The sequence below is a fragment of the Lethenteron reissneri genome, chromosome 16 (assembly GCF_015708825.2).
Source record: "Lethenteron reissneri isolate LAM-NWPU_2019-01 chromosome 16, ASM1570882v1, whole genome shotgun sequence".
Taxonomy (NCBI): domain Eukaryota; kingdom Metazoa; phylum Chordata; class Hyperoartia; order Petromyzontiformes; family Petromyzontidae; genus Lethenteron; species Lethenteron reissneri.
The window spans coordinates 1,067,849-1,081,163 of NC_083794.1; the positions used below are offsets into that span (position 1 = coordinate 1,067,849).

At 53.3% G+C, this 13,315-nt stretch overlaps 1 protein-coding gene across 1 annotated transcript in view; it reads right to left on the bottom strand.

Annotated features, from left to right (window-relative positions):
- The window catches only part of LOC133342842 (protocadherin Fat 1-like), a 98,107-nt gene that overhangs the window by 49,747 nt on the left and 35,045 nt on the right, over positions 1-13,315 (bottom strand). The window contains 1 exon segment of the mRNA XM_061552162.1: positions 3,854-4,168. Within this exon segment, the coding sequence (XP_061408146.1) occupies positions 3,854-4,168 (315 nt within the window).

Below are 13,315 nucleotides of genomic sequence, written 5' to 3' on the forward strand. Positions count from 1 at the left end.
GAATAAGATGGCTTTGGCATACCGAGAGTGATTAGAGTAGAGTGGGAATGTAAGTGTATTTTAGCCAAGTGTTACCAACGCCCCTGTGTGTGCGTGTTTACCTCATGCCCAGCCACCGCATGCCTAAACAGCCTTCGTTCGGCCAGATAGAGGGGGCTAAACGGGCGCGGCACGGGCTAAAGAAGAGATGGAGTGATGTGGCGCAGGAGGATGTGGAGCTGAGAAGACTTGCCGATGACTGGTGCCAGCGGTGTCAAGATCGGCCTCTGTGGAGGAGGCTCGTGAAGGATGCTGCTACTGGGCAGTTGGAGGCAGTCGCCCTCCAGCAACAACGGAGGGCGGAGGAGCAAAGCTCACAACAACGAGCGGAGCGCCGGGAGGCTAAAGCACAGCAAGTTGGCACAGGAGGAGCCACAGGTGGTGCATCAGCCAGTCATCTCAGTCAGTCGATCCGTGGCACCTGGGTCTGCCCCGTGACCTCCTGCCTGCCAGCGGGCATTTGACACTTCACGTGGCTACAAGGTGCACATAGCCTGGCACAAGCACTGTAGTGACGTCACCGCCACTTCGTGGCGAATCAGCGGTTATTGTTGTTACCTCTCTCTCCCTCTTCCCCGTGCCCCGTTGGCTTAATTCCGGAAACAGCTCGCCCGCCCGTGATTCACCCTCCGTGTGAAATCAGCTCGGCCACAAACGGAATGCAGTTGTTCCAGTGATACTTCACAAAGGATTCTCCTTTCGCGAATATATACGTCTCAACGATGAAAAGCACATGAGTATTCTTTGGGAGGGAATATACAAGAGAATGTTTGGCGCTTTGAAGAAGAGCCACTACCCAAAAATGTTGGCTCACTGTGCACTTTTTACTTAGATGGCAGCATTGGTGCTCCATCAGAGCAGTCAAATGTTCCACATCGTGCTGCTACACCACTGCAAGTGAAGTTCAACTACGTTACAATTTAACAGCTACCACTAGCAGCAGTCCAAGATGGTTTGTTCAAACAGACACCACGCAGCTGCTCTCCCTGATTGAACCAGATGCCGCTGGTTCCAGCTGCAGGCAAATGCACTCGACACCGGGTCCCCTCCTGTGTGCCACATCAGCCAACCTCTTCTCAAGACGTGCCTCGCGCTCCTTTAGCCCCCTCTATCTGGACAAAAGAGCGCTGCTTTGCCACGCCCTGGCTGAAAATGAGGGCGACACGACCCCCAGTCGTCCATCGTTGTCTGCCGAAGGTCCTCGTCATCTCCCTCTGTCTCGTGGCTTCAAAGCAGCGGTGGAAATCACACATTCCCACCACAGTGGAGCCCAGCCTCTCCGTAGGGCGACCATAACTTGAGTTGCTGGAGGGACGATGGGCCGAGTTCACCTCCGACCGGGACCTGAATTCAGAGATTAAAATTTTGCAGGACGAATGTTGCGCCGCGGTATTGCCCAGTTGGAATCAGTACTGACGGCAATGACCTCGTTATTAATCTTCGAATCGCAAGTTTCCGCCAAATGCGGTGAAACGTGTCAGAAAAAAACTGCATCAGCAGTGACCACCACCGGCATCGTCATCAACGGGCCGGTCAAATTCCATGAATTGCACCGGGCCGCCCACGACTCCCATGGCTCCGTGCACGGTCCGAGCACGCCGGCGGCGGCGCGAGCTTTGATGAAGGGGAAATGCCCCGCGGCACGTCCAGCGACACCGGCACGGCGCCGCTACCCGCCGAGTCTTCGCGTGGATTCCTCGGCGATCCCTCGGCCGACGACGCCCAATCGCATGCCCCACAGCGCTCTGCTGCAGGACCCACGGTGGCTAGGAGACGTTGACTACTTCGCCTGGTAAACAGGTCGTGGGTTCGATCCCGACCCTGACGCCTGTATATTTGGAGTTTGCATGTCTCTCTCTCCCAGTGGTCGTGTGGATTTTTCTACGGGTCCTCTGGTTGTCCCTCCAATCAATGTGTGTTTAGAGTATTTGGCTGCGATACATTTTCATGTGATAAGCCACTTCGTTGAGCTATCATTTATGGCTAGGTGGCTTCTGAACAGAGCTATGTAGCTCAGTAGGCCTTATCTAGTCAAATAGAAATAGTTAATGGTTTTAGTTTATAGTACCACCTCTCAAATGTTCTCAGGATTAGCCTCCATTAAGACTCTCATCCTAGGCTAAGTCAACGAAATGCTTTGGCAACGCCACTGCAGTGCCGGGTGTCATCCGAGCTGGAGACAGTTCACGACGAATCCACGGAGTAAATGAAATCCCCTGGGGAATCAATGGGAAATCAGCTGCTCAGAAGCTTGCGGCGCGCCGCAAACAATACTCCAGGATCCTGGCGAGTTACGAAAGGAGAGCCGCCGTGAGGCATCGTGCCACGGGCGTGCGGGATGGAGACGCCGCGCAGCGAGGCATGAACATCGGAGGACGCTGCAGGCGACGAACTGCCCCTGGGCTTTGCCCCGCTGGGTGCTCAGCTTCACCTCCCGACCGCTTATTCCTTCCGATATTCGTAAGCCGCTGGGAGCTATGTACTTTTAAATCGTCTAGATTGAAAACTAATTTCTTGAGAACTGCTTTTTATGTTTAGTTTGTTGTCCTTCCACCGGCACCTCCGATAAGCACAGTTGGCTACGTACGGTGCGAAAGAAGTTCAACATACATAAAAAGTCTCGAGGGCGATATTAAAGATATCATGGACGTCTCCTCGCCGCACGACTCCAATGACACAGGTAAAACTAACGGCGATGACATTTTCTAGGAATGCATCCGCCATGCGCCATAACCGCTCTCCTCCGGAGCGGCGGTCCGGCAGTCGCTGGGACTCGCATGGCGTGGAGCCTCCCCCCACCGAGCGCCATGGCCGGGCCGTACCCTCGTGTCTCCGCGGAGAGGAGTCACTGCCACAGTGCACCTGCTCTTGTCAGTACAGCAACGTAATAATGGATGTGCTCTGTGTGTGTGACCCACACTATGCAAGAGTGCTCTCTACTGACGACACAATCGGCCAGGGTCTGCAGACGTGCGCCGCCCCCTTCCTCTCTTGGTTCCCCCCATCACGTCGTCCACAAACGCCACAGCGGGAGGTCTTGCGAGGGCACGGGCCGCGGGGCAGCGGAGGGCGAGTGGATGCGAACATCACCCGCAATACCCGTTCTGCAGCTTCGCAGTTCTCCTCTCCCAAGAGAGTCTGGCAGGGGCTGTCACACGATACACACACGGAGCCGCCACTGGGCCACTCCCGTGTGGGGGCTGTGGGGACGCACACAAGCTGAAGTGCAGCCTGTGGCAGAACGCACACAGAGGCGCCTGCCACTTGGGGCCTGTGGGCTCTTCTCATGCGAGCTGACAAAACGTTTCGCTCCGCAGCTGGTCAGGATGCGGACGATGCAGCCGGTGTCCGTAAGCAGGCGTCGGTCTAACGTTGAGTCAGCCAAAGTGGCCCCTGTGCCTCGCATAGATCGCTCTAACACCCCTGTGATAGGAGCGCAAGCTCGGAGTGACATATCGCCCTATAAAAATAAAAGTTTACTATAGAAAGACAGACCATTATATGGCGGTTATATAGAGGAGGGGGGGGGGGCGAATGTGGGTGGACGTGTCGCCATGAAGCTCCCACGCGGTGCCGCACAATCCGGACAAACCGGCACGCTATGCAATGCAGGAGACACACACACCACTATTAGATGGAGGGAGACACACACACCACTATTAGATGGAGGGAAAAACACACGCCACTATTAAATGGAGGGAGACACACACGCTATGCGATGCAGGAGACACACGCATGCATGTCAAACTTCTTTCACGCCGTACGTTAGCCAACCGCGCTCGGAGGAGACGCGCCACGTGACAGCGGAGCTCACCGGTGCGGGCGTCGATGGAGAAGAATCCCTGGGGGTTGCCGCTGGAGATGCGGAAGGAGAGCGGCGCGGCGCCGCCCGCGTCCGCGTCGCTGGCGCGGACCTGCAGCACGGCGAGGCCGGCGGGAGAGTTCTCGGGCACGGCGGGGCGGTACATGGGCTCCTCGGTGAGGGGCGCGCAGTCGTTGACGTCCTCCACCTCGACGAAGACGTGCAGCGTGGACGCGAGCGGCACAAGCGCGCGGTCCACGGCAAACACGCTGAGCCAGTAGCGCGAGCGCGTCTCCGCGTCCAGCCGCTCCGCCGTGCGGATCACGCCTGCGCGACACACGGGGTTCGCACGCGGGATTCGCACACGCGGGATTTGCACGCGGGTCTTGCACACGCGTGTCTCGGCGCAGGGCGACCTCCACAGTTGCCTTCCCGCAAAGCGGTTCTTGTTTTACACGGCCAGGAGTAACAATGTGTTCGGGTAACCCTGATTGGGATTTAAATTGACAAGCGTCAAGTGTTGTGTGGTCGCAGCACCGCCCGGCCACAATTGCTTAAGAAAAATGTGACCTGCTGGGAACTTGATATTCATGGTGTACTGCACCTCACCACAAGCAGTCAATTACTTAATACTGCCACAGTCCAAGTTTTATTCACAATAGCCGGATGTAGAATGGTTCATTTAGTCAGCAAAACAACTTAAATGAGATGGTGTGCACTTGGCTAATCAGATTATCCAAAATGCATTACTTATGACAACCGACCAAGTTAACTTCACAAAAGACAGTAAACTATTCATTTAAAACACACAGCATGCGTATAAAAATGCAGTCGTTCTAAAGCTTGGCGCTGGGGTGAAAAACCGTCGGCAGCTCCCCCGCGCCGCCTCCTACGCCGCTCGATTCCCGGCACCCGGAGCCTGACTGCGGCTCGCGGCCTGCTCCACCCCCCCCCCCCCCCCCGAACCTGCCACCGCCGGGGCCACGTGCAATCAACTCCGTGGCTAACGGCGAATTCGCCGGCCGCGATACGACGACTGTCCTCAATTAGGGGAGAGTAAGCGGCGGCCGCTGAGATCGGCTCAACAGGAGGAGCGGACTGCACGAGCGCACGCCCCGGCCGCAGCGGAGCCACCGTCCACGTAAAACTGCGTGGGACGTCGAGGCAGATTTAGGGGCGCTCTCGTTTAAAACGGGGGCCCCGGCCCGAGCCAAAGTAAACACGCGGCAAAGAAACCTCGCGTGTTGGTTTACATTTGCTCTGCTCTAAACTTTACTGCTAAATAGGCAACCGCCTGGCCTCTGGCATTGACCTTTGGAAACAAATGTACACTCTTTGTTTTTCTTTTGCATTCAACGACAGGCGAGTTAAACCCCATTACGATTCAGTTGCCACGGCCACCGACGGAAGGATTCCGCCGCTATTGTGCCGGGCCCCACTTGCAACCCGGCCGTTACGAACACACACAGAGGATGTCACGCCAGCGTTTCCGCGGACGGCAACCTCCCCCCACCACACCACCCCCAGGCTTCCACTCTGCGTTCATAGTTATTTAGATCCCTTAATAAGCACGTGCGGCACAGGTTAATTATTACCTGCGACGCACAACTCTACCCGGGCAGCACCTCAACCGTTTGTGCGCAAAGCCTTGAGATTTAATTTGGAATAGACACGGTATAGTTGACCCTCCCGTGAAAGTCAATCACTAAATTGCATGCGGTTCGGGAAAAATGGCAGGTAACAGCCACCTGTGAAATCCTGACTGGCCACCGTCTCGGAGCGACAGGGCTCCACCCCCTACCCCCCCCACCCCCTCAGTCTGACGGTCGCACACCGCACGGATCGCAGTGATCAATCTCAAGCTAACGTGGATCTTATACTCGAGCAGCACAAGTGCGGAAGGAATAACGCAAAGCGATATTCAAACTTTCCACCCGCCTGCCGACAGGAAACCCGAAGGCCCCTTCGCTCTTTGCAGTGTGATTGACTGCCAGCGCGCCGTCCCCCTGAATAACCGAGCGCCACCACGAAACCCGCCAGCTGCCCTTTGCCACGGCACGCAAGCGCCGATCAACAGCTCTCTGCCAGCCAGCGCAGCACGAGCCTAATCCCGGTCCGATCTCGGCTCCGTTGAGGGAACGTAAATCCCATCGACACGTGAAGCCTGCCGCTCAGTGCGATCACAGCAGAAAGAAGTTCAATATGCATACATACAGCGAGCACCTGGTGACACATCCGAGGCCTTCCACTGACACATTTCCACGGTGACGATGAACCGTGTAAATTTCCATACAAACTCGATTAACGGCAGCCCCCTAAATCACGCTGTTTATGGCGCGACCCCCACGGCAAGAGAAACCCGCGCAAGCCCCAGCTGTCCTTGGTGCGCAATCTGCTCGGCTTTTGAAGAAATTTATTGGTCGCTGGTAAAAGGTCAATATTTTTTCCCGTCCCCCAGATTCCTATTCGGTCATTGTGCACAGCCCCGCAGAAGCCGAGAGATGCAGAGCTGCGATCCATGGGCACCAATAAGTCAGAAAATGACAAACACTGGCCCTCAATTTGGAAGAGTCCAACTGAAGGGACATGAGGGCTGCCCACTGTTGGTACAGTTTTAGGTGCACGTTAAGATTTTGGTTGGTGGTAGCTCATGCATCTTGAAAAGTTACGGGGGGAGGGAGGTGATGAAAGCAAGTGACAAGCCAGCAAACCTGACCATTCAGCGAGGATCCACCACGAGGATCCACCACTCCCGTGTTTAGCAGCATACACAGCCAAATGTAAATACAGCTCCACTCGTGATGTTTACACAGCATCCACTGCGGACGATCCACACACACGCCATGGGCGACTATTACAACTAGAGGCAGAGGCGGCATGAGCTACATTTGTCGACAGGCATCGCCGTGAAGCACGAGGGAGCAAAGGGGAGCCTTGGCAGCACCGAGAGCAAAGCTCGCCACCACACCTGGCTCCAGCTCCTCCAGCATTGGGGGGGGGGGCAAGATGTTAACTACCTCGCCTGGTATGCAGGAGGTCCTGGGTTCGATCCCAACCCTGAGGCCTGCTTTATATATTTGGGGCGTGTCTCTCTCTCTCCCCGTGGTCGTGTGAATGTTTCTCCTGGGTCCTGACAGTTTTTCCCTCCACATTTTGAATCAACATGCGTTTAAGAGTATTTGGCTGCTATAAATCTACACATAAGCCACTTTGTTGAGCTCTCACTTGTGGCGGGTCTTGCCTGGTAAACAAAAAGATGGTTAAGTTTGTTGGGGGGGCAAGGATAGTGATTCACCGCAAAGTTGAAGTGATCTTGGGTAGTGCCAAAGGGGCATTTGGTGGTGCAGGACCCCCACCCCAGAGCCCCACACGAGCACGGGCCGTGCTCCCCGAGGCCAGTCAAGATAAAGTGAGAATGCTCATGGGTAATCGTAAGAGAGAGAGAGAGACAAAACACCAACTTCACAGAAGTAACACCGTCATCTCCACAGGTAAGGGCCCACTAAGCTATATACAATGAGCCTCACTGTAACACGGCTTAGAATTGGCATCGACACCCAGGGGTTAAAGGTCAAAACCCCATCAATGAGACGAAGCGTGCCGAGCGAGCTGCCACCGATGGCTGTAACGGAGCCAGGGCTGGAGGCCTCCTCCTCCGTGCCCCGGACCGACGGCTTGAGCAGGACACAGGGATGGCGCTCCACTCACGAGGCACTCCGCTCACCACCTGCCCCGCGTTTGTTTCGACGTTAGACGAGACACAGCCTTGAGCGTGCATCGCAACCGCCTCTGGACTGCACATCCCTCAGACGGCCACTCACCCCGCACCCCCACCCACCCTGTAAACAGCACCGCTGAAGTGCCTTCAGCACAGGTGCGGGACCGGCAATATTTTGTACCAATTAGCGTCTACATTGACTGTTAGTACGGCAAGTTTTAAATAAACACACATAGCTTATGCACATGCAGTGCACATTTTTACGAGTCTTTAAATCCAGTTGTTTTCCAGCCTGAACTATTTTTTCTGATGCAATGGGTTTTCTCGTCATTCGCAGAATTGAGTCATGAGTACGTTTTGCGATGGCAGATGCCTTAGGCAGTATGCTATGGATCATTCCGAATTGCAGCGGCAAATGGATTTTGTAAGGTCCGCAAATATAGCACTTACAATCTCTTTGGAGTCAATTGGAGAGTAAATCTGACCCATTAACGCCAAGAAGCCGGTCATGGTAATTTCAGAAGAAGAGAGATCAGACTGCTGCAAAGGCTATAAACATGGCACCAATTAGGCATCCGCGTCAAAGCCTGCTCCGTTAGGCAGCTGGTTTATTGGCTTATTTATTGCACGTCAAATGACATTACGTGTGGATTACAGCAAGCGCGGCCACATGTGTGGGAGCAAATGTTTGTGTGATGGCGAAATCAACTTCTGAAAAACATCCGCAGGCGCGAGACGCAATGCAACGCACCGCGAGTGAATGGGCGAGCAGCGCAGCCGCGGGATGGGGCCTCGTCGGCGTGCTGCAGTTATGTTTGCCGTGAGGATGTCTCGGATTTAATGTCGCTCGTGTTCACGCCGGATTTCGCGAGGCCGGTCGGCATCCTGCCGACCCATTTTTGGGAATTGGCGTCTACAGCAGCCGAGGAGGGGTTGTCGGCAAACGGGCAAGGGGTGACGTTTTTAAGCTGGCGTAATTAAGTTAACTACGAGTAGACTGATGTTATTCGAGCAGATGAATGTTAGTTTTATTGACACCACTGCCAAAGCAGCATCCCTAATGTTTCATTCTGGGCAGCTTGTAGGTTAGGTACAAAACTTGGCCCTTAAGCTTTCGCCACTGCAGTCAATGACATTCTATGCGAGTCATCAACCGTTCTGTCCTCACTGGGACACGGTTCAGTCGCCATTTGTTTAGTCAACGTCAGCGGTTGGTGAATGGAGACACAAAATTCTACGTTCCAATCTAATGCAGCCAGGATCCACGTGGCTTTGCATTCTGATCTCAACCGTTGTTTCTCCGCACCAACAACCTCCAATGTGGCACAGAGTCAACATGAACTGCGTACGGACACGTTCACCAGCAAGGCTGAGCCAACGCCACCACCTCCAAAAGAACGATGCCAAGTCAAGTGCCATGAACTTTTGTCCGACCTGAAATCCCGACACCACAGTGTTGTATTTCTACTGTGCATAAACATTTGGAGCTCAGGGCCTGAAAATCGGATCCGTGCACAGCAATGTCACAACAGCCCATGGAACACACCCCAAAATAGTTAACGTGCAGAAAATAATATATACGCTAAATATAAGAGAGCGACGCAGAAGTAACACTCGTGCCTCACAGCAAGAATGTCTTGGGTTCAACTCCCGAATCAGGAACCTGTGTGGCATTTGTAAGTGATTCCTCCCCACCCCCAACCTGCCCTGCAAGTTCCCTCTGGGTTCACCGGTTTCCTCCCACAGCGAACGGAAACAATCTGACCGCTGTCGGCCAAATACGTCCAAAGTTACCTGCAGATCATTCCATGGCATTTCAGCACACGCAGCAGGAACACCGCTCCGCTGTCGGAGCGCGCCTTTTCTCCGACTCGGGGACTGCTCGAAGCGCTGCTTGTACCGTCTGAACCGAGCACGCCTCATTTGCGCCGTCGCAGCCACGGCCCGCGGCCTTTATCAACTCTCCGCGCCCTTCCTTCTCGCTCTTTAGCTACGAGCACGGCCGAGGACAGTGGAAGCACAACTGTGTGAGGGTCGCTTTCATTTTCAGCCACGATTCAACCGTGCCACCGTTACCCCACGCGGTCGGTAATTAATGTCGTCGTTTTAAATTCGCAAACATCGACAAAACTGGTGAGAAACGTGCCTGCTGACCTTAACGAACGCCATCCCAAGCTCGATATGGAGAGCCAGGTTGATAAACACTCACTGGCCATAGCCATTATTTAGCAAAGTTGACAAAAAGTTGCCATCGTGTTAAGCATGGAACTCTTTTTAGCACTGACCAACTGGCAGCGGGTGGTCGCAGTACACTAAAGTACAGTACACTCTGTACTGTACAGTACACTCTGTACTGTACATCAAACGTACATAAATGTTATGCATTAGCCAAGTTCCCCGAGTGCTGGACACTGGAGCGGTGTTCTAATGTCTTTGTCCGGAGTGTGTCGGTGACCATTCTATGAATAGTACGCAGTAGAAGCCAATGCAGTTGTAGTTGACCAGCTTGTGAATTATGTTAGGCAAAGCTCAAGCCAAGCGTCAAGGCATCGTGTGGGTGTTGAGAGGAGCTGCCCATGGATTAGCGGTAAACGACTGTCCCCGGAGCGTTCCGCTTGCCAATGCTCCATCACCGGCAAACTTTCACCCTAGACGCGGGTGAGTGCATTTCAACTGCTTTATGGAACAAAGTTAAATCTTTGCCATTCAAAAAAGATATAAGCACAAAAATGTGACTACACACGACATAGTACTCAGAATACCTTATGGAGATTTTAGATGTTGCTCCGTAGATTATCAGAAAATATAAATGGTAAATGTACACTTAACGTAGGCTTGTGCAAATCCCGAGTGAATTCTACAGCACAGTACACACATTAAATGCAGTGAAAAATGCATTGAATTCTACGGCAAGCCAACATTAATGGAAAAATTCCGAGAGACACATTCATGATGATTTAGTTTCATTTGAAAGATAAATCACGTCGGGATATAACCGTGCCTAACGCACGCACCGGTGAACTCTGGTGTATGCTTCACGCTCATTTGTAGCGCGGTTCTTCTCTCCCTCGTGAACGCGAGAGGCACCAATTAGGGCGGGAGGGGAGAGGGGAGGAGCAGGGGGGGGCAGGGGGGCGCGTGGCCCAGCAGGAGGCTCCACGACCCCAGGCAGTAGCAGCAGAGGTGGCGGCACCGAGCAGCGCGCCGCGGTCGGCCGCCCTCCGTGGAACGGACGCCACCTCGAGCGGCTCCAGAAAACGCGCGTCCAACTCTCAACGGCGACCCGGGCCCACGGTGCGACGTCAAATTCATGCATTTCGGCTTTGATCCCAATCGCGCACAATCCAATTATCCGCGCGACGGATTATCCGCACGTCACAATTCGCTAACAGACTAATTACGCGCGGCTAGGCATAAGTGTGCCCAGTCTGATGTTATCGGTAGCCTCCTTGACAGACATTAAAGTATACTTCAAAGAGGCCTGCACTCGTGTCAGAGCTTAATATCACAAAATGTATGGACTTTAAACCTTCATATTTACCTGCCAAAGTCTTGACATTGATACCACGAGGGAAATCATCAAGCTAGCAGACGACAGAAGAACATGAGGCATTATTCAAACGGTTGTGCTGTTATTTTAGGGCTTAATTTCCCACAGGAAAAGCCATGATTAAAAACAACCATTACGCGGGCAAAAAAGGAACACGCAGACCTTAGTTCTGACAGCAATTAGATCCATGGAGATCAAGAGAGTGTGTGGAGCTAATCAGCAGAGGGCCTTGCGAGAATTACAGGGAATCTTAAATGTTGCTGGATATGACGACGTTCTTTGGGGAAAAAAAACATGGTGTTGCAAAGCACAAGCCTAAAGACATAATACTCAAAAGGCTAAAGACATAATACGGCCAACAAGAAAGGTCTCCGGTGGCCAGCAAGAAAGAACATAGCAGATAATACAATATCCGCACGTTGCTCGGATCAAGCAGGGCTGTGGCAATTTGGGAAAAGAGATGAAGGGAGGAAGACGCGTGTCGTGAGCTATCGTGGCTGAACACAGCGTGGACGAGTCAAATATAAATCCGGTAGGAGGAGAAGCGAAGTTGAGCAAGCAGCATTCCAGCAAGAACACGCTCGTGTCGTGCCAGCGCAAGCCAAGGGGCGCGTAATACACACGTGCCTCCACAGCCATTAGGCGGAGATTTGTTTTTAAACTCCTGTATAAATGATCAACAATTTCAAAAGCCTGACGTCGCTTTCACTGGTGCCGGTGACCCGTCACGTGGTGGTACAGCAAATCTGTCGTGAATATTGACACTCTAACTCGAGACAATTCCATCACGGCCGTAAGGGCCGGCAACCTGCGTCTCTGCGGCCGCATTCGGCTGTTTATGGACTGCTTCGTGACATAACACAAGTGTGTGTGTGTAAGTGTGTGTGTGTAAGTGGTGTGTGTAAGTGTGTGTGTAAGTGTGTGTGTGCAAGTGTGTGTGTAAGTGTGTGTGTGTAAGTGTGTTGTGTGTAGTGTGTGTAAGTGTGTGTGTAAGTGTGTGTGTGCAAGTGTGTGTGTAAGTGTGTGTGTGTAAGTGTGTGTGTGTAAGTGTGTGTGTGCAAGTGTGTGTGTGTAAGTGTGTGTGTGCAAGTGTGTGTGTGTAAGTGTGTGTGTGGGGAGCGGTAGTGTAGCGGTTAGCGCGCTGCGCTATGAACCTGGCGACCCGGGTTCGATTCCCGCTCACGGCTAACACCAGTGACGATTATCTGAACCGGTCCTGGGCCTCCCCTAGGTCGACTCAGCCTTAAATGAGTACCTGGTGCGGTGTGTAAACATCGCCACTGGGGAGACAAAGGCGGTCGGGCGTGGTGCTGGCCACCCACCCCCTCGTGTACCGTTCCGGCCTTCATAGGTGCTCGCTAACAGCACTTGCCCCTACAGTCTGTTAAGGCTATACGGGGGATCTTTGTCTTTTGTAAGTGTGTGTGTGTAAGTGTGTGTGTAAGTGTGTGTGTGCAAGTGTGTGTGTGTAAGTGTGTGTGTGTAAGTGTGTGTGTGTAAGTGTGTGTGTGCAAGTGTGTGTGTGTAAGTGTGTGTGTGCAAGTGTGTGTGTGTAAGTGTGTGTGTGCAAGTGTGTGTGTGTAAGTGTGTGTGTGGGGGGAGTGGGTAGTGGTGGTGTACCGGCTAGTGCACTACGCTATGAACCTGGCGATCCGGGTTCAATTCCCGCTCACGGCCGACACCGGTCATGATTATCTGAACCGGTTCTGGGCCTCCCCTAGGTCGACTCAGCCTCAAATGAGTACCTGGTGTGGTGCGTAAAAACATTGCCACTAGGGAGACAAAGGCGGCTGGGCGTGGTGCTGGCCACCCCCCCCCCCTCGTGTGCCGTTCTGTCCTTCATAGGTGCTCGCTAACAGCACTTGCCCCAACAGTCTGTTAAGGCTATACGGGGGATCTCTATCTCCGTCTCTGTTTGTGTATGTGTGTGTGTATGTGTGTGTATATGAATGAATTCACGTGCACTGCGGCTCTTGAAATATTACGTTTTGTACCGAATTCTATTATTTTTTTTATCTTCTTGTTAATCTGGTTGGCGACTCCTGGGCTAGACCGAGCCCTCTACTTCAGCCATCTTGTTCGTGACGATGGCGGCACCTCCGCGTGGCTCCGAGTGACGCTGCGCCCCGAGACTCCCGTCTTGGCTGCACGCCGCCATGAGTTTATCGGCATAATGGACCTGGAGACTTTCCACGTGGGCCTTTGT